Here is a 21,513-nt window from a genome sequence, read left to right as displayed (position 1 = left end):
TGGAGTTCACTGGTGCTATCTCGGCTCAGTGCAACCTCTGCCTCCCGGGTTCAAGTGATTCTCTTGCCTCAGGCTCCTGAGTAGCTGGGATTACAGGCACCTACCACCACACCTGGATACTTTTTGTATTTTTAGGAGAGAGGAGGTTTTACCATGTTGGCCAGGCTGGTCTCGAACTCCTGACCTCAGATGATCCACCCACCTCGGCCTCCCAAAGTGCTGGGATTACAGGCTTGAGCCACTGTGCCCGGCCAAATGTTCTTATTTTTAATTTCTACTACAGTAATTACTAGTAGCTATAACTGACATAAACAAAAAACTCCTTGGGATCCTCAATGTAATTAAGTCCTGAGACCAAAAATTTCGAGAACTATTGATTTTTAAAAATCTTTTTAGGTTCAGGAGTACAGGTGCAGATTTGTTACACAGGTAAATTGCATGTCACTGGGGTTTGGTGTCCAAATGCTTTCATCACCCAGGTAGTGAGCATGGTACCTGATAGGTAGTTTTTCGACTATCACCCTCCCCGCTCAGGTAGGCTCTGGAGTCTATTGTTCCCCATCTTTGTATCCACGTGTATTCACTGTTTAGCTCCCACTTATAAGTGAGAACATGCGGTATTTGGTTTTCTGTTCCTGCATTAATTCGCTAGGATAATGACCTCCAGCTGCATCCATGTTGCTGCAAAAGACATGATTTCAGGTTTTTTAATGACTTCATTGTATTCCATGGTATATACATACCGCATTTTCTTTATCCAGTCCACCACTGATGGGCATCTACGTTGATTCCGTATATTTGCTATTGTGAATAGTGCTGTGATGAACATAAAAGTGCATGTGTATTTTTGGTAGAACAATTTGTATTCCCTCAGGTATATACCCAGTAATGGGATTGCTGGATTTAAACAGTATGCTTCATCAATTAAAGTAATATACTAAGAATCTACCTGTAATTGTCTACTGACATATTTTTTAATGCTGGTATTATTTTTGGTTGTAAATAAATTGGCAGAATCCTAACTAATCCTTTAACTTGTAATTAAAATCTTACCAGATTATGCAGAACATATGGCATGCTGAAGTGGATTTTCTATTGGGTAAATTCTGGAGGTCATTTTTCAGATTTGGAGAGGTAGAGATTAAGGGGCTGAATGTAGAATTCATACTCATTTGTTAGGTTATTTGGTCTCATTATTTTAACTTACTGTTAAATGAGATGGAAGGGCTTTCTTATCCCTTTGGTTTAGGGATATAAAGTACTTATTCATTTGTTACTAGGAATTGTGCCAACATGTATAAATAGGATAGAACAGATGGAGAATTGAGCATATGGGTGCTAGAAATGCATGTGTTTACCGCTTAAACCATTTTGCTGTATTAAATGATTTGCCAAATGGTTTTGGAGACCATACCTTTCTGAGATAAGGACTGCCATTGTGCTGGAAGTTACAACAGACAGTGTTTTTAGTATTTTAATAACAAGCATTTCTTATTTTGTGTGTGGCCATAGCACAGAAAGTAGAGCTCTTATTATTTCAGTATTTCTCAGAGACAAGTTCCTAATCCAGTGGCTGACCTACCATGTAACATGTGATAACCTGTGATTTCAGAAGATTTTGGTGCAAAGTATTATGCCAAATTAGAAGTAGCTGAATATAATTTATCAGGATAAAAGCAAAGATGCACCAAATAAAAAATAAAGTGGGAAAATAATCACAAACTGAAATTTTAAATTTTTATTATATAAATTTGAAAACATGGATAAAGTTGGTAATACTCTTAGGTTATATAAATGACAAAAGCTGACTCTAAAACAAATTGAAAATATAGATAGAACAGTTCATGTAGAAGAAATATCATAAAATATTAAAGAGGTACCTTATCTTCTATTCCCTACATAGGCAACCCCCAACCCTTAACATAGGCTCTAGGCCCAGATCATTTCATTTTAAGATCATTTTAAATACTATTAAAAGCTTTACTAAAAAGACAAAATTGATGCTTTATCTGTTTCCTAAAGCTTTATAAGTTTCTTTTGTAAGCCTATAAATTCTTTTTACATATGTAGTATTTAAAAACTTGATAGCATCCAAAAAGGAGACTACAGTCTAAATTAATTTATAGATATCAACACAAAGCTCTTGATAAAATATTAACAAACAGAAACCAGCAACCCAATTAAAGAGTATGTACCTTCATTCATTAGTATCTAATGACAGAATAAAGGAGCAAATGTTTTTTATATTAGGATAAGGCAGCCCCTTACATACATACACACAGAGACTTCCCACTAATTCCCACTGACTAGGATTAGAATCAAATGCCCACGTCATAGTTGTGAGGAAAGCTAAGGAAGCAATTACTTTGTATTTTCAACCTGTACCATAGAGGGAGGTAGGTTCTTCCAGCAGGGATGCTGGTTGAAAGAATGCCTGTCATGTAGGCAACTAACAATGTCAACCACAGTTACTATATCATATTTTTTCTTCTTAAATATCTATCCTCTCTGCCCTCTTGTTCATTTTCCTACTGCCACTACTTTAATCAGGTCCTTACCTTTTCTTCCCCCTTAGACCATTATAAGAACTCTACTATTCTTGCTTCCAATCTGTCTCTCCTCCAAACTGTTATCCCAGTGTTGTAGTAGTGATCTTCCTAATTGCAGATGTGGTCTTGTCACTTACCTACCTCATGTTCTTCAGTGGTTCTGTAATAAAATCCTAGACCAGTATCTAGAACACTTTAAAAGCATACGCTTTTGTGGTCAGGCACAGAGGCTCACACTTGTAATTCCAGTACTCTGGGAGGCCAAGGCAGGAGGATCACTTGAGCCCAGGAGTTTGAAGCCTGTGCAACATAGGGAGACCCTGTCTTTACAAAAAAACAGAAAAAATTAGCCAGACATGGTGGCATGTGACTGTGGCCTCAGCTACTCAGGAAGCTGAGGTAAGGAGGTAGAGGCCACAGTAAGCCATGATCGCATCACTGCACTCCTGACTGGGTGAGAGAGTGAGAACCTGTCTCAAAACAAACAAAGCATATACTTTTAAGCTATACAACTTGAGTTTGAATTTGGGCTTTGTGATTATTAGCTTTGTACAAGTGTTCTGAGAATTGAGTGAGTAAATACAGTACCTTAAAAACAACACTGCCTGGTACGTGGTAAGTGCACAATAAATGTTAGTTGCCGCTGCTGCTCTTGTCATTGGTTAGATGCCAACTGAATACTGAAGTTTTTATCTGCATGTTTTTTTCCTTCATTGGATTTTTAATACTAGAAATTAAATGTCTTCTCTTGAATGTTGGCCTGAAGCTTTTGATAGATGTTTGGTATCTGAGTGATATGCATTGACCACACCAACCTGTTCTAGTATTAAAAATTCTATTGTTTATCCCAGATAAGACATTTTCCAGTGCTTATAATTTTATTGACTTTGTGACAATCTTCTGCACCTACAATAATGTTCATTTCAAAGCTACCTCACAGTATAACTTTTTGGAAGATAACTCTGTGTAACAAGTAGTGATCCAAACTTAATGTCAGCCATGTGTAGTACCAATGAAATAAGTAAGGTTACATTTGGTTGAGCAGATACATTGTCTTCACAGCTAAATTTTCTGGCATGCTGGCAGACATCACAATTTGCTCTTTTACCTGAAACAGTAAAAGTTTAAAGAAATGGGGCCAGGGACAGTGGCTTACACCTGTAATTCCAGCACTTTGGGAGGCCAAGGCAGGAGGATCACTTGGGCCCAGGGGTTTGAGACCAGCCTGCAATGTAGTGAGACCTTGTCTCTCTCAAACAATTTTTTTTTTTTAATTTAAAGAAACGTCTTTGCATCAGAGCAGTGAGATATTTGAGAGAAGTTCAACTTCATTTGTTACTCTTAAGGACTTATTTTCTTTGTGGCCTAGTATGCAGTAAGATTTCTGTTACATGATGTTATTAGGGAATAGCTGGAATATCTATTTGATATTCCATCCTATTTGAAGGCAGGATTTGAACTCTAGTAGCTTAGCTCTAGAGGGTTCTCTCCCTTAAGTACTAATAGTGTAGTTTTATAACATAAAACGATCACTCATGACAGTTTAAAAATTATTGTTTATTAAAACAATGTTGAATATAATTTAAACTTTAAAATATTTTTAAATCAAAGTAATATAAGCTCTTGGTTACAAAGCAACAGGCATGGTAACCTGTAGTCCCAGATACTCTGGAGGCTGAGGCGAAAGGATTGCCTGATGCCAGAGGTTCGAGGCTATAGAGGTCTGTGATCCTGCCTGTACTGCACTTCAGCCTTGGCAACACAGCAGACCTCATCAATCAATCAATCAATCAGTCAATCAATCAACACTTTTTCTACCCCATTTCCATTCTATAGTGATGCTTTTAACCATTTTTGTTTGTGCTTTTACCATTGGTAATGTTTTAATTTTTTAAAGATAATACAGTTTTACTGACTACTCTTAATTTACCCATTTTTCTACTGTTCTCTACTCTAAAAAGAAAGGATGACTTAACACACCCTTTTACCTTTGACCCTTTTCTACTTAGATTTTGGGAATTAAATTATTATTTTTAGTTCTACTGTTGGTATCCTACACTCACAAATTTATTGTTCCATTAACTTTAGGTAGTATATCTTGATTCCCTACCATGTAAAATAAAAATACTAAAACCCCTTACTCTCTTACCTTCAAACTTGTATCTGCTGTTTTCCTTTTATTTGTAACATTATGTAGGTCAGTGTATTAGTCCATTCTTACACTGCTATAAAGAAATACCTAAGATGGGTAATTTATAAAGGAAAAGAGGTGTGATTGACTCACAGTTCCACATGGCTGGGGAGGCCTTGGGAAACTTACAATCATGGTGGAAGGCAAAGGGAAAGCAAGGGCCATCTTCACATGGCGGCAGGAGAGAGAAGCTCAGTGAGAGCACAGGAAAAAGACTGCCACTTTTAAAACCATCAGATCTCATGAGACTCACTATCACGACAACAGCATGGGGGAAACTGCCCCCATAATCCAGTCACCTCCCATCAGGTTCTTCCCGTGACACATGGCGATTACAATTCAAGATGAGATTTCGGTGGGGACACAGAGCCAAACCATACCAGTCATTTGCATTCTGTCCTACAGCCATTAATTAAATCTCCCATTCCGTGTCTTGAGTTTATTGTAAAAGTTTTCATTATTATGACTCTTAATATTGTTTAGTGTGGAGCTAAGTAATGTGCTACATTTTCTTCTCTATGAGACCAATAATTCATTGATGTATTTAGCAGATATTTATGGAGTCTACTGTGTACCAGGCAATGTTCTAAGTACTGCAAATACAGCAAGCAACAAAGCAGAGAACAGACAAAATCCTTGCACCGTGCTTACATCCTAGTGGGTATTAGACTATGAATAAGTAAATATATAAAGTATCTGATATGTTCAAAGAGAATTAGGGTTGTGAGACAGGCACACTGGGGGAGGGGACAGCCTGAGGTAAACAACCACTGGGCCAGATGGTGCAATTTGCCTGGGGTGGAGTTGGTGTTTGGGCATCAGTGGATGTCCCCGCTGCTCGTTTGTCAGGTGGGGAAGCTGAGGCCCTTGGGACATGAGGTCACTGGGCTACTGTCGGCCATCCAAAGTAAGTCTCTGTCTTCATAATCTACTGTTTTCAAGGTTGGAAATCTCGTTTACACATAGGAGGCAGCAAGGAACTGCAGAAACTGGCAGCCAGGGCCCAGCATCCTGCCAGTGAGAGACCAAGTATATAGTCAGATGGCTAAACAATCACTTCTGTAACATTTGGCCTCAAATGGCCAGAGCCCAGTCAGTAACTGCCAGCTTTCCTAATCTCTGTCCCTGCTTCCAACTCTGGACCAACCAGAGAAAGCCAAGTGTGTCCCCCCCACCGCCCGCACCCCTGGCTAGTCACACAGGATGCTCTGCCTTGAGTTTCTGCCACCAGCTTCCCCAGGCCAGCAGCCTCCCATCTAGACACTCCTAGAGCCTGCCCTGTGAAGGTTTTCCACTCTTCTGCCTGCCCTCGAGTTTCTACCAAACTAACCTCATTGCTAGCAAGCTCTGAATAAATAGCCGTTGCCAGTTCTTAAAAAAAGAAGATAGGGTTTGGGGGGAGGTTTAAGTATAAAGGAGTGTGGGGGGCAGGGGTTACAGTTTAAAATAGAATGGTTAATGGCTGGGCACGGTGGCTCACGCTTGTAATCCCAACACTTTGGGAGGCTGACATAGGAGGATCACTTGAACCCAGGAGTTTGAGACCAGCTTGGGCAACATAGCAAGACCCCATCCCTTATTTAAAAACAAAAAACAAAAACAAAAAAATGGGATGGTTAGGGAATCTCCCACTGAAAAAGTAACTTTTGAGCAAAGACACAAAGTGAGAAAGCAAGCATTTCAGATTGCCTGAGGGAAGTAGATTGTAAACGGAGTGGCAAGTACAAAGGCTCTGGGGCAGGAGAGTGCCTGGTATATTGGAGGCACAGCAAGGAGGCCAGTGTGTTTAGAGCAAAAGGATAGGGAGAGATGACATTAGATAAGTAACAGGATACCACATTGGTTTAGTGCTTTTCAATACTGTCAGCCCTATCACCTACATTTTCAGTACAAACATGTTACAGTATTCCTTATACTATCTGAAATGAAATGCATACATAGTATAACCTACTTATGCTTACATAACTAAGTATATGAAGAAGAAATAACAGAAATTTTAGATAAAATTATATCCAGTATGTAAATGGACCTAATGATACTAGAAGACCTAAAGTGGTACACTTTTACAGAGAATTGCAGTGGGTAAGATACCTGCAAATGTAGACAGAAATGATGTGTTGGTAACTCATATACCACAGTGGATTGTAAATGGTGATGTTATTTTCTGAAGTGGTAAACAACTCTTGATAAAATTCTTATTAAAGTCTAACCTTCCTTTGACACAGCAATTTGTGCAAAAAATACTGTGTGTATATATGTAAAATGGAGTTACATCTAATCTAAAATAATTATGAGTAAGTTTCTAAGTAAATGTCCAGTAGGACATTCAAATGTCAAACAGGAAGCCAGATGGCTGTCATCCATGGGTCCTTGTCCACTACCCGGGAATAATTTTCCCAGTCATTGTTACCAAAAATGCCCACATACATTTTCTCAACACTCCCCATTGACAAACTACTGGTGTAGGGCCTTATAGACCATTGTAAGGATTTTGGCTTTTATTCAGAATGAATAAAAGGAAATAATTAGGAAGCTATTGGATAGTTTTGAACAGAGGAGTAGGATTATACGACTTATATGTTAAAAGAATCATTCTGGCTCCTGTGCTGAGATTCAGCTATAGATGAACAAGGGTGATAACAAACAGATCATTTAAGAGGCTTTTACAAAAGTCCAGATGGAAGATGATGTGACTTACGTTAGGGTAATGGCAGAGGAAGTGGTAAGACGGGGTCAGATTCTGGATATATTTTGCAGGTAGAGCTGATATCATTTATTGATAGATTAGATTTGTGAAGTGTCACAAGAAAAAGAGAAGTCAACTTTTTTTTTTTTTCTTTGCTTGTTTTTTAAGAGACAGGATCATCCTCTGTTACCCAGGCTGGAATGCAATGGCACAGTCATAGCTCACTACAGCCTCAAAGTCCTGAGCTCAAGTGATCCTCTTGCCTCAGCCTCTTGACTAGTTGGGACTACATACAGATGCCCAGCTGATTTTTAATTTTTTTTGTAGAGGTGGGGGTCTCGCTATGTTGTCCAAGCTGGTCTTAAACTCCTGGACTCAAGCAATTCTCCCACCTCAGCTTCCCAAAGCACTGGGATAACAGGTGTGAGCCACTGCACCTGAACTGTACCAACATTTTTTATTTGAACAATTGGAAGGGTGGAGTTCCCATATATTAATTTGGGGAAGACTGTTGATAGTAGAGTAGATTTGTGAATGGGGGATGAAATCAAGCATTCAGTTTTGATGCTGTTGTAAATGGTAAATTTTTAAATATAATTTTCTGCTTATTTCTGTTATAAAAATATTAACCACTTTTGTATATTGGAATTAGATCTAGCAACCTTACTAAATGTAGTTATTATAGTATTTTATTTGAATCTTCTTTTGTTTTTTTCTACTAATACAATAATACAGTCTATGAATATTATAGTTGTATTTCTTCCATTTCAATTTTTGTAATTTCTTTTTCTTGCCTCATTGCACTGGGCAGAGCTTGTGGTACAGCGCTGGGTAGAGTTGGTGATAGCAAGTATTCTTGCCTCATTTGCAATCTTACCACAGTTTCTCAAGTTAAGCAAGTTCCCCTCTACTCTTGGTTAAGATATATATAGATATAGATATATTTTTTTGAGACAAGAGTTTTGCTCTGTCACCCAGGCTGGAGTGCAGTGGCATGATCTTGGCTTACTGCAACCTCCACCTCCCAGGTTCAAGCGATTCTTGTGCCTCAGCCTCCCGAGTAGCTGGGATTACAGGCATGCACCACCAACACCCAGCTAATTTTGTGTTTTGAGTAGAGATGGGGTTTTGCGTTGTTAGCCAGGCTGATCTCGAACTCCTGGCCTCAAGTGATCCGCCCACCTTGGCCTCCCAAAGTGCTGGGGTTACAGGTGTGAGCCACCATGCCTGGATGGTTAAGATATATTTTTAAAACTATGAATGAAAACTGAATTTTAGCAAAAGTTTTTCTGTACTTATTGAGATGATTATTTTTTATTTATTTATTTATTTTTAAAGACAGAGTGTTGCTTTTTTTGAGACAGGCAGGCGCCACCACACCTGGCTCATTTTGGTATATTTTGTAGAGATAGGGTTTCACCATGTTGGCCAGGCTGGTCTTGAACTCCTGGCCTCATGTAATGTGCCTGCCTCAGCCTCTCACAGAGCTGGGATTACAGGCATGAGCCACCATGCTCAGCCGAGATGATTATGATTTTTATCTTAATTGTTAAGTGGTTTATTCCATTGATAATGTATTTTGAATAGTCAACCAATTTTACATTCCTGAAATAAACTCAGCTTAGTACCCATCATAATCAAGTTGAATTTATTGAGTATATTAAGGGATTCTGTTTGCTAATATTTTGTTCAGAAACTTCACATCTGTGTTTTTGAGACAGATTGACCTATAAAGTTTCCTTTCTTGTAGTAATGCCCTTGTGAAATTTTGTATTAACAGAATTGAGGCTGGATTATAGTTTTGGCAAGGCTCTGTCTTCCTCTGATTTACTTCCATTCCTAGGACATACTTTTCCAGATGTTCCAGATGAAAGCCTGGGGTGTTCAGTGTAGCCCATTCCTCTGGTAGGTCCTGAAATCTAATCCTTCTCTCCTTAGCAAGATGAGAATGCCCAAAACTCATTTTGTTTAACATGTTCCTTTGCTTTCTTTACTTCTTTTGAATTGGTAGTTAGTTTTAGAGACTTGGTTATATTTAGTCTCCCCCACCCCCAGAAATACTTCATTGGTGGTGTTCACTGTTAATCAGAAGGCACGCAATAGCTGATTGTCATTCTCTTGTGATGAAAAGAGCAATAGTTCTTTCATGATCTTTGCCTGGGTTTATTCATTAAGGGTTGCAAAATGACTATATTCCAATTCTGTCATCTTTTCTTCGTTTTAAAGAAGATTAATGATAAGTTAATATATGTAATAACAGTAAACTGTAAACCATGACTTAAATAGGAGAGTTGCAGGTAAGCTTTAACAGAGGTTGTGTGAGGTAGCTGAAAGAAGATAGATCTAGAAATCAAAAGAGCAGAATTCTATTCCTGGCTTTGTTAATTTACTAAGTTATATGACCTTGTATAACTCACTTAACTTTTTGGACACGTAATGTCACATTTGAAAATTAAAGTTTTGGGATCTCACATTTTTTTCAGCTCTAAACTTGTGTGATTAAACACATCTGCTTAGGTCATACAGTCTATTCAGATGGAATTGTAGCCCAAATTTATAGTTAAAGAATAGCCCATTTAATTTAACTACTCCTCTTTGGTTAAAGTCTCAAAACATGTTTTGCTATTATTGTATTGTGCACATCTACATACTATGTTTGCTATATAGCATAGGCTATGTATGTACATGTTAAGATACTGTAAAGCTCCTTATAACTTGATGAATATTATGTCACTTTTGTTAATGTTGGGAACTGCTGACTATAGAGTCTCTCATGTCAGAGGTCTGCATTTCTTCTGATGGATAAATCACGAAAGCAGGGGGAGGGAATCTATTTTTTAAATACTTTTTTCAAGAAAGGGAAAAATGACTTAATTCATCCGAGAATGAAATTCCACATACTAGTTTTTCCAAAGTACATTTTTGTGAATTAAAGTTTCTTACTCAGAAGGAGTTTGGAAAAGGCATACAAACAAAAGAAGTCCCAATGTCAAATATTTTAGCCATTAAGCATAAATCAGCTGCAATTCTTCAGTGAGATAGTGTCTCAGAGAAGAAAAGGGATCTCTTTAATAATGTTTATTTCAGTGGGCATGGTTTTCTCACAGTCTAATAAGACACAAAGCTTATTTCTGTTTCCACATTTCTACAATAGTCCATAAGTGAAATAATTCTTTTCCCTTCTACCAAGTCTTCCTTTTTTTTTTTTTTCTTTCTTTTTGGCTGGCATAAATAGCTGTATGTGACCAACTGAACTGATTAAGCTAAGTGATAGAATGATACCCATTGGAAATACTTTGAAACCTGTATCCATTCCTCAGATCCTACAGGTAACTCAGAGATCATAAAACTCTACTTTCTCATTTTATTATTAATACAAAATGAAAACATGGAGGGATTGAGTTGAAGGTAGCAGTAGAAATAAGCCTTAATATAGAAAATGAGAGAAAGCACAGGTATGTAGTATTGCAGATAAGAAAGTGGGGAGATTCAACCACAGACCCCAAAAAATTAAGATATGTGAATACTTGGAGTATATGCTAATACCTTTTTTTTTTTTTTTTTTTTTTTTGAGATGGAGTTTCGCTCTTGTTGCCAGGCTGGAGTGCAGTGGCGTGATCTTAGCTCACTGCAACCTCGACCTCCCAGATTCAAGTGATTCTCCTGCTTCAGCTTCCTGAGTAGCTGAGATTACAGGCGCCCACCACCACTCCTGGCTAATTTTTTTGTGTTTTTAATAGAGACGGAGTTTTTGAACATGTTGGCTAGGTTGGTCTTGAACTCTTGACTTCAGGTGATCCGCCCACCTTGGCGTCCCAAAGTGCTGGGATTACAGGTGTGAGCCACCATGCCCAGCCTATGCTAATACATTTGAAATTTTAGATTAGCTATACATGTTCTAGGAAAATATACATTACTAGTTAACTAAAGCAGGAAAAGAAAAGTTGAATAGGCCCCAAACCTTAAAAAAATAGAGCTGTTAAAAAAACAAAACCAAAAACTGTCTCTTTATCTAAAAGGAACTAATATAGATGGTTTCACAAGTCAGTTCTGTCAAGCACTCAAAGAGTAATTCCTATGCTATTTAACTATACTGGAGTATATAGGAAAATAATGGACAGTTTTCAGATTCTTTTATAGCATTAACAAAATCCTGCTACAACAACCTAATAAAGATAGTGCAAAAAAAGAAAACAATACAGTAGTTCTACTAATGAATATATGGAAAGTATCGCAGATGAGCAGTCTGGGTAAAAGAAAAGAACAAGTAGGCACAAAAATAGCAACAAATGGGAGCTAAAAGTAAATACTAAGGCGGTGGCTCACGCCTGTAATCCTAGCACTTTGGGAGGCTGAGGCAGGAGAATTGCCTGAACCCAGGAGGCAGAGGTTGCAGTGAGCCGAGATCGTGCCATTACACTCCAGCCTGGGCATCAAGAATGAAACTCCATCTCAAAAGAAAACACACAGACGCACAAAATCAAAAAATTAGCCTGGTGTGGTGGCAGACGCCTGTGGTCCCAGCTACTTGGGAGGCTGAGGCAGGAGAATTGCTTGATCCGGGGAGGTGGAGGATGCAGTGAGCTGAGATTGTGACATTGCACTCCAGCCTGGGCAACAGAGCAAGACTCCATCTCAAAAAAAAAAAAAAAGAGGATCAACAATCTAAAACCATACACTTCTTCAAAGGAAGCATAGGGTAGTCGTAACAAATTTGGATCTGGCAGTGGATTCTTAAATAAGACATTAAAAGCATGAGCAACAAAAGAAAAAATAGATATATTGGATTTCATCAAAATTAGAAACTACTGTGCATCAAAGAATATTATCAGGAAAGTGAAAAACTATAGAATGGGAGAAAATGTTTGAAAATTGTATGTCTGATAAGGATCTAGTGTCTAGAATATATAAAGAACCTTTATATCTCAACAAAAAAGACAACCTAATTTTTAAGTGGGCAAAGGACTTAAATAGAGATTTCTCCAAAGAAGGCCAGGCGCAGTGGCTCATGCCTGTAATCCCAGCACTTTTGGAGGCTGAGTCAGCAGGATCGCTTGAGCCCAGGAGTTTGAGATCAGCCTGGGCAACAAAATGAGACCTTGTCTCAAATTTTAAAAATTTAAAAAAAAAAAGAAGAAGAAATTTCTCTAAAGAAGATATACAGCTAGCCAACAAACACTTGAAAAGATATTCAACATCATTAGTCAGGGAAATGCAAATCAAAGCCACAGAGATACCACTTCACACTCACTTGGATGGCTATAATTTGGGGGGAAAAAAAAAAGTGTTGGCAAGGATGTAGAGAAATTGGAGCTCTCATACATTGCTGATGGGAATGTAAAGTGGTTCAGCTTCTGTGAAAAGCAGATTGGTGGTACGTCAAAAAGCTAAGCATATGACCCAGCAATTCACTGCCAGTTATGTACCCCAAAGAACTGAAAACAGGTACTTCAAGAAAAATACATGTTTATAGCACCACTATTCACAATAGCCGAAGATGTAAACAGTCCAAATGTCCATTGATGGTAGAATGAATAAACAAAATTGTGGCACATACCTACAATGGAATGTCACTCAGGTATGAAAAGCATTGAAATACATGTGTGCTATGGTATGGATGAACCTGGAAAACAGTATGCTAGGTAAACTAAGCCAGATATGAAAGGCCACATATTGTATGATTCCCTTTATGTGAAATATCCAGGATAGGTAAATCCATAAAGACAGAATGCAGACTGGTAGTTGCAGGGGGCTGTGGGGAGGGGCAATGGAGACAACTGCTTAATGTGTACAAGTTTTCCTTTTGGTGCAAGAAAATGTTTTGGAACTAGATAAAGGTGGTGGTTTTACAATGTTGTGAGTATACTAACTACCACTTGTTTATTGTTTATTTTTATGTTTATTTTTCTTGAGGCAATCTCACTATGTTGCCCAGGCTGGAGTGCAGTGGTACGATCTTGGCTCACTGCAACCTCCAACTTCTGGATTCAAGCCAGTCTCATGCCTCAGCCTCCCGAGTAGCTGGGATTACAGATGTGCACCACCACACCCAGCTAACTTCTGTATTTTTAGTAGAGACAGAGTTTTACCATGTTGGCCAGGCTGGTCTCGAACTCCTGACCTCAAGTGATGCCCCTGCCTCAGCCTCCCAAAATGCTGGGATTACAGGCGTGAGCCACCGTGCCTGTCCTGAATTGTTTACTTTAAAATGATTAATTTTATGTAGTGTGAATTACATCTCAAATTTAAAAGCCTTAAAAGGTATTTATTATTCAGTCCTTATAAATCTTAGCATAATAGGAATAGCATAATACATTCTTTAAATGATTGAAAAACTGTCCCAGAGTCATGCGTAATGGTGAAACATATGCAGTTAATTTGGGAGGAAGATGATGATGCTCTCAAACACCCCTGTTCAACACTGGGTCAGAAGTAGTGGTCTGTTGGACAAAAAAATAAATATTGTAAATATTGGAAAGCAAGAATAAAGTTTTTCGTATTTGTCTCTACAGATATCTATCTGAAAAACCCAAGAGAATCAACCAAAAAATGGTTTTAAATGATAGGAAATTTTAGTATGTTGGTTACTTGTAAGATATCCTGACCTAGGGGTCAGTTTGGGAACCAGGAGGTGGTGTATACATTAGTTCAACTGTCAAAATCCTGGGTATGCTAATTAGGATCAGATTCTTACCTGTGTAGCTGCAGGGTGAGCCTAGGAATTCACAAACTTCAACTATTCACATACAAATTCATGGTCTTTCTCAAGCTCCTCCCTTCCTGTGCCTTCTTTGGTACTTTCTGGTTCCCTGGAGTTCCCCTTTCTTGTTCTCTAGCCAGAAACCTGGGGCTCTGGTTGTTCTGCACTACCATGAAGTCCCACAGTTTCACTTGTATTTGGGGTCAAATGGCAGGAGATCAGAGAGAAAGGAAAAAAGCAAAAGAGGGATTGGCCCCATCTTCCTGGAACCACCCTTCTACTAAACAGAGAGGTAGGTCCCCCTGCCTTAGAGGTGTGGCTCCTACAGGTTTCTTTTGTTGCTACCTCTGCTGCCACCACACCATCACAGGATTTCCTGGTGGCTGAGATGTGAGAAAACCAATAAAAGAAAGGGGTATTCTGTACTGTCTCTGAGCTTTAGGAGTTCCATTTCCTGGTCCTCAAACCAGAGCTAGAGAGGTTTTCCCAGACATCTTTCTGTATCACAGCACTCGCTTTTGGATTTCTGGCTGTGCTAAGTTCAGGCTTGTCAACCTAAAGGAAGAAGCTGATGCAAAATTAATATAAGTAGAAGGTTTATTTGGGCCAAGGTTGAGTATTGCAACCCAGAAGCATAGATTCAAGTTGCTCTGGATGTACCCTTCAATTAGCAGTTACAGGTGGATTTTTTTTTTTTTTTTTAAGTTTTCTTCATTTCACTTTGGTTTTTAGAGGCAGGGTCTCTCTCTATCACCCAGACTTTTGTGTTGTGGCATGATCATAGCTCACTGCAGCCTTGGACTCATGGGCTTAAGCAATCCTCCTGCCTCAGCCTCCTGAATAGTTTGTACTACAGGTGTTTGCTAATTTTTTTTATTTTTGTAGAGACAGGGTCTCATTATGTTGCCCAGGCTGGTCTTGAACTCTGGGCCTCAAATGATCTTCTTACCTTGGCTTCCCAAAGTGCTGGGATTACAGGCTTAAGCCACCATACCCAGCAAGCAAGCAGATTTTTAAAAGCAAAAGAAGGGGACAGGGAGTGGGCTGATAAAAAGGTGTGTATCAGGAATTCTCGTTGGTTTAAAGAAATAACATTGACTAGTGATTGGCTATACATTGTTAAGCAATAGGTAGGGTGTGGGTTATAGTGTCTGGTGTGACATTATTAGGTTAAATTGCTAGCTACTTGTGGCAGTAGCAAGCATTTTCAGGAGAGGGATACGTAGGTCAAAGTGGGTAGTAGAGCGTGATTGTGGTCTCATTTTAATGTCTCTTATTGACCTGATAATTAAAAGGACTTGCGTTCCTCAGATAAAAGTTACTTTCTCAGTCTGGAGGTACCAAAGAGAGAAAGGGGAGGTAAATTCCTTGCCATTTCCATGGTACTTTGAATTCTGGTATTCTACTCTGATTCATCTTCTGTTTACTTTTCAGAAAGCTTAAGTACCTGTTCCATGAATTCTGTTCGGGTTTTATGGTTTCAGTCAGTGGGAGGAACAGGGTGTAGTGTGTCCACTCCCTATTTACCTGGAACCAGACCTTGAATCATATTACTACTTTGAAAAAAAAAACTTTTTTTTTGTTAGCTCTCCATTGTCTCTAGGGTTAAGTGCTGACTATTTTAGTACTTCAATTCCCCAGCTGCATAGATTTCATATTCAAACCAAACAAGAATATTCATTGATGCTGAGGAGAAGAGAACTTTCCCTCTACCCTTTGACCATTCAGTATTTGAGTATGTGAGATAAACTGACAGTAGATAAATTAGCAGGAAAAAAACACAAACAAATTTATTACATGTTTGTACATAAGAGTCTCACAAAATATCAAACTTGAAGGCCAGATGATTGACATTTTTATGGCATCCTGAGCTACAGAAAGGAATAGGGACCTTAGGGGAGGTGGTGACAACCTATGGGAATATGAGGGAAGGCAATGCACGGTGAGCAAAGCTTGCCTTGCTGTGCAGATAAAAAGTCTCTCCTATAATACAAGTTGTCTGGAGCAGCCCTCAGAAGAATAGGTGATAGCCTGTGACAAAGTCTGGGGTGTTGAACTTCAGTCTCTTCTTCTTTGATACAGTTAATCTACCCTAGTTGATAAGATTCCCAGGGAGGGCATATATAACAATTGAGCTTCTTTTTGAAGGATCTATCTTTGGGCAGATAAGAGAACTTCAGAGAAAGCCCCTCCTACTCTTCCGGGGGAGAAGGAGGAGTTAAGAGTCAGGAGGTCAAGAGAAGGTCAGACCTTGGTTCTTTTTTAGTTCAAAGCATTCGACACCATACTTTGGGATAATGTGTTCTGAGTCCCAGCACTGATACATAGTTATCCTATTCCACATCTATAACTTTATGTAATTCTCTCAGCCTAAAATAGTCTTTCAACCTTTCAATTTTTGCCTCTTCAAATTTTATGTATGTTTTACAGCTCAGATGTAATACATTCATAAAATTTGTTTTGGTAATCTGCCTTGCTCTTATATGCTCCCCATAAAAGGAGTGTGTGATTTCTTCAGTCTTTGAAAAACTATCATTTTTGTTTGTGCTTTTTAAAAGATATGTATATATACTTTGTCTTAGGATTACTTTTATGTGTAGAGACATAGTAACTGTGTCTAGCATAGGCTATTATGCTTCAGATCCAGGTAATTAGATTAAGATATTAGATTCGGGTAATGTTTAGTGCCTACTGTGTACTTCTTCACTTACTCACCTGTAACACCTTTTTGAAATAATTATTCTAAATCTTATTCCTATGACGACACTGAGAATATGTAAAATTACATTATCTGAACTGTTTTTCAATGGCTGTGTATTTCTTGAGTGTAGGAATTTCAATACAGGTGGTGTGTCTCTTATCCAACATGCTTGACACCCAGAAGTGTTTCAGATTTCAAATTTTTTCAGATCTGGAATGCTCAACCTGTATTCAATTTTCACATAATGCTTACTATATAGTAGCTACTTGGTAAACATAGCAACAGCCCTAACTTTTTATTTTTTTCTACAGTACCTTGGCCATGTAGAAGTTGATGAATCAAGAGGAATGCACATCTGTGAAGATGCTGTAAAAAGATTGAAAGCTGTATGTATTTGATGGTTGCCAGTGTTGATCTATATGCTGTCAATATTTTCTTAAAAGATTTTGCTCAGTAAATTTTAGTGACCCAGTAAAAACTGTGTTTCTGTTAAAAAGATGTGGGCTTGCTAATAAGGAGCATCTCAGCCAAGCACGGTGGCTCACTCTTATAATCCTAGCACTTTGGGAGGCTGAGGCAGGAGGATTGCATGAGGCCAGAAGTTTAAAACCAGCCTGGGCAACATTTCGAGACCCTGTCTCTATTAATTTCAAAAAATTTTTCTCAAATAATAAAATAATAATTAAAAAATTTAAAAGCATCTCATGTTGTCCATCCAGAGGTATAAATTATAAGACGAGCCGTTTCAATTTAGGGCAGATATTATCCTAAAGGTACTTTTGATTTATAACCCATGTGAAACAAAAGTTGTAAAATCTGATAGAAGAATAGTATTCTAAGACTAGGATAAAACTATTACAGTTAACATCTTAATCTAACTGTGATAACTGGGCTATAAATTATGGGTTTTAAATATACTATAAAAAGTAGCTTCCTGGGGAAAACTAGAGGGTAGAGATATCTGTGTTGATGCCTGGTGAGGTTTCCTTTTTGGGGACTTCTTACTACTATCTTAACTCCTACTCCCCAGTTTTCTTTGCTATACACCTCTAACATAAACAGTCTGTTTCTACTGCCTTTTACATAAACTTTAGCACACTTGAAGTAGAGAGCCCTTTCCCAGGATAACTAATGTTTCCTCTGCCTGTTACGCCATAGAACACATCCCAGGCACATGCCTGTGTATTCAGTGAAAGGAGAGAACGAGTTCAGGATTCATAAGGATTCAAAGTGTTAATTTCAGATTTTCTGTAGGTTTGAGGCATGTTCCATAGATCTGATAGCCCTCTTCACAACCCTTCTTCTAATATGTGGCCTTTCCCCACTTTGCTGTGAAAGCTTTAAGCATTACTTCTGCATGCTCTGTCCCCAACAGCATTAAATACATATTGCTTTGGGTTTGCTAGTATGGTGGGCTGCCACAAGTTACTAATGTGTGCTTCTTTCCCTCAATTTGCTTCGTAATCAGAACTTTTCTGCTTCTTGGCATAGTCTATATTACTTCTTATCTGTAATTCCTGAATATAGAATATATAAAATTAAGGAAGCAACCAAGTCAGAGAGGTAGATTTAATTTTGGAATAAGTACCTGAATCTGTCATAGAAGGAAAAGGAGAAAGTAACTGGCTATAATATACAAAGAACTAAAAACTTTTTAAAAAGATACAGACATATGTACACATACCTATACATACTCTTTATCTCAGATTTTGATCATTAAAATTCTTAAATGATTCAAGCCTTTGCTAGTCTTATCTATGCTCTCCAATCTGTCATTTATGTTAAGGAGACCTTGTGTTACGGTACATGAAATTATAGTTTGTAGACCTTCCATGCCAACCTAAATATATTCCTCAGTTAAACATAGTCTCAGATAATTTAATTTTCCATTTGTCAAAACCAAATTTAAAAGAGAAGTAAAAATTTAATTTTTTTAACAAAATAATTCTGGGTTCATCTAGAAGAATGATAAAATATCAGTTACTCGGGAGGCTGAGGTAGGAGGATTGCTTGAGTCTAGGAGTTTGAGACCAGCCTGGGCGACACAATGAGCCCCTTGTCTCAACTAAATAAATACACAAACAAGATGATTTTAGCGAAGAACGTTTTTTTTAAAGTAATGCATTTGCCCATTAAATATTATTTGCCCATTAAATAATATTTTATAGTAATCACTGAAAACAAATCAGTGAACAGACTAGATAGCCCTGAAACAAACTATAAATAATTATTAAAATCTTATAATTTACACAACTTATGGTAAAATGGCCACTGTGGAATGAGCCTTTAGAAAGTCTTTTGATTCAGAGTATGGCTTCATGTGCACTCTGTAAGTAAGGAAAAGCTAGAGGTGGTTTAAGTTTGCCCAGAACATATTGAGAAATGGTATTTTGTTGTTTAATGAGCAGTTAATCCTCTTAACTGTCTAGTTTTGTTTTGTTTTGTTTTTTAAATACTTTTAAATAGAAATATCTCTTTATTATATAAGCAATATGTTTATTGTATAAAATACAAATGAACCAAAAAAGTACACAAATAAAATGAAATTTCCTACAATCCCAGAGATAGCCACTATTTAACTGTCTAGTTTTAAAACTAATGTTTCAATGGATTTTTTTGTTTTATTTTACCTTTTTTAAAAAAAAAAAAAAAAAGACGATAATAGGCTATAAGCGTGATTGCTTGAGGCATAGGACTATTTAGATAATAAAATGTAATGTTTTTATATTCATCAGAATTAGGAACTAAATAGCCATTTTAAAAATTATACCTATGCATGGAACAGTGGCTGGCACATAGTTGTAACTCAAAAAATATTTCTAGAATGAATATACAGAATACAATCTGATCTGCAATGTGTGGTCAACTTGAGTCTTACAATAACCACAATCAAATATTATGTCTAATGTTTTAAGTTTACCAAAACTGTTTTGCTTATTTCTAAAGATCTTTATTTTCCTATAGTTTTTAATGACTGAAAGAAAGTTTTAAGCTGAGCACAGTAGCTTGTGCCTATAATCTCAGCTACTTAGAAGTCTGAGATGGGAGGCTCCCTTAAAGCCAGGAGTTCAAGACCAGCCTGGGTAACATAGTGAGACCCTGTCTCTACAAAAATAAATAATAAAAAATAAAGTTTTAGATATGTTGGTGATTGTTTTCTAAACATACTTAAACTTTTAAACTTTGAAGGGAAATTGACCATTTCTAGACTTCTTATCAAGAAATTATTTAAAATTTTTCAGATAAATACTAGATTTGGAGCAAATGTTATATGTAGTTTTGCACTGGCATGTATTATAAAAACATGGAATTGAAGTTTTGGGTCACTGGAGTAAATTTCCTGTTTCTTATACTCAATGAAACGTCCCCATTCTTTTTTTTTCCCCCAAGTCGGAGTCTTGCTCTGTCACCCAGGCTGGAGTGCAATGGTGTGATCTTGGCTCACTGCAACCTCCACCTCCCAGGTTCAAGCAATTCTCTTGCCTCAGCCTCCCGAGTAGCTGGGGTTACAGGCACCTGCCACCACACCCGACTAATTTTTTGTATTTTTAGTAGAGACAGAGTTTCACTGTGTTGGCCAGGGTGGTCTTGAACTCCTGACCTCGTGATCCCCCCGCCTCAGTCTCCCAAAGTGCTGGGATTACAGGCATGAACCACCACGCCTGGCCTCCCCCTTCTTTTAAATACTCTTTCTAGAGCTATACTGAGAATCTTGCAGAAAGTTGGAAGTCTTTAGGATACTGTTCTTCTCATATCATAGTGTGCCACATGTATTCCTCATTTTTGTCTTCCTTTCACATTTTTACTATGCAGAAATTTCTAGTTGCCTTTTGATTTCTCTGAGCAAACATTCATCTAAAAATCATCCATGAGGATCTACAACTTGACTTTGCCAGATACTTATATTGTGCCAAATGCTATGTTTCTGGAGACTTTTTTTTTTTTAATAGATTATAAAGCTCCCTTTTAGAGTTTCAAATAAGTGGGAGCAAATGTAAGGATACATAAGCCTGCAGAGGATTAAAGAAGAAACAGGATATCTTTGAAATTAGTTTGAATGCCAGAGCTTAAAATTTTAAAGAATAGTTCAGATGTACCACTTAAGTAACATTTTGTTTAAAACAAGCATTTTAAACCTACCATGTGAATGATCTTTGGAAGGCAGCTATGCTCTCCACTATACCACCAACTTTTCTAGTGAATAATCTTTGAACTAAAAATTTAACATTTCTAGTGCTATTTATTTATTTATTTATTTATTTATTTATTTTGGAGATGGAGTTTCGCTCTGTCACCCAGGCTGGAGTGCAATGGCACGATCTCAGGTCACTGCAACCTCCGCCTCCCGGGTTCACGCGATTCTCCTGCCTCAGCCTCCAGAGTAGCTGGGGTTACAGGCGCCCACCACCACACCCAGCTAATTGTGTTTTTAGTAGAGATGGGGTTTCACCATGTTGGCTGGGCTGATCTCTAACTCCTGACCTCAGGTGATCCACCTGCCTGGGCCTCCCAAAGTGCTGGGATTACAGGCATGAGCCACCGTGCTCCGCCTTCTAGTGCTTTTTAAATTTGTGAACAATTGAGAAAAGAGATAATTTGCAAGTGTTTTTCCCCAAAATACTCTCTTACAATTTAGAATTACATTAACTTCAATGGGAATTCATCTGCATACTTGATATGCTCAAA

The 21,513-nt window shown here is 37.9% G+C and overlaps 1 protein-coding gene across 12 annotated transcripts in view; it reads left to right on the top strand.

Annotated features, from left to right (window-relative positions):
• The window catches only part of NUMB (NUMB endocytic adaptor protein), a 190,552-nt gene that overhangs the window by 124,049 nt on the left and 44,990 nt on the right, over positions 1–21,513 (top strand). For all 12 annotated transcript variants that reach the window (XM_073011136.1, XM_073011138.1, XM_007987214.3 and 9 more), the window contains one exon: positions 17,139–17,213. In XM_073011136.1, the coding sequence (XP_072867237.1) occupies positions 17,139–17,213 (75 nt within the window). The remainder of the gene's footprint in view (positions 1–17,138; positions 17,214–21,513) is intronic.

The sequence above is a fragment of the Chlorocebus sabaeus genome, chromosome 24 (genome assembly GCF_047675955.1).
Source record: "Chlorocebus sabaeus isolate Y175 chromosome 24, mChlSab1.0.hap1, whole genome shotgun sequence".
Taxonomy (NCBI): Eukaryota; Metazoa; Chordata; class Mammalia; order Primates; family Cercopithecidae; genus Chlorocebus; species Chlorocebus sabaeus.
Note: the sequence above shows the minus strand (reverse complement) of the source record. Positions and strands in the feature narration are given on the sequence as shown.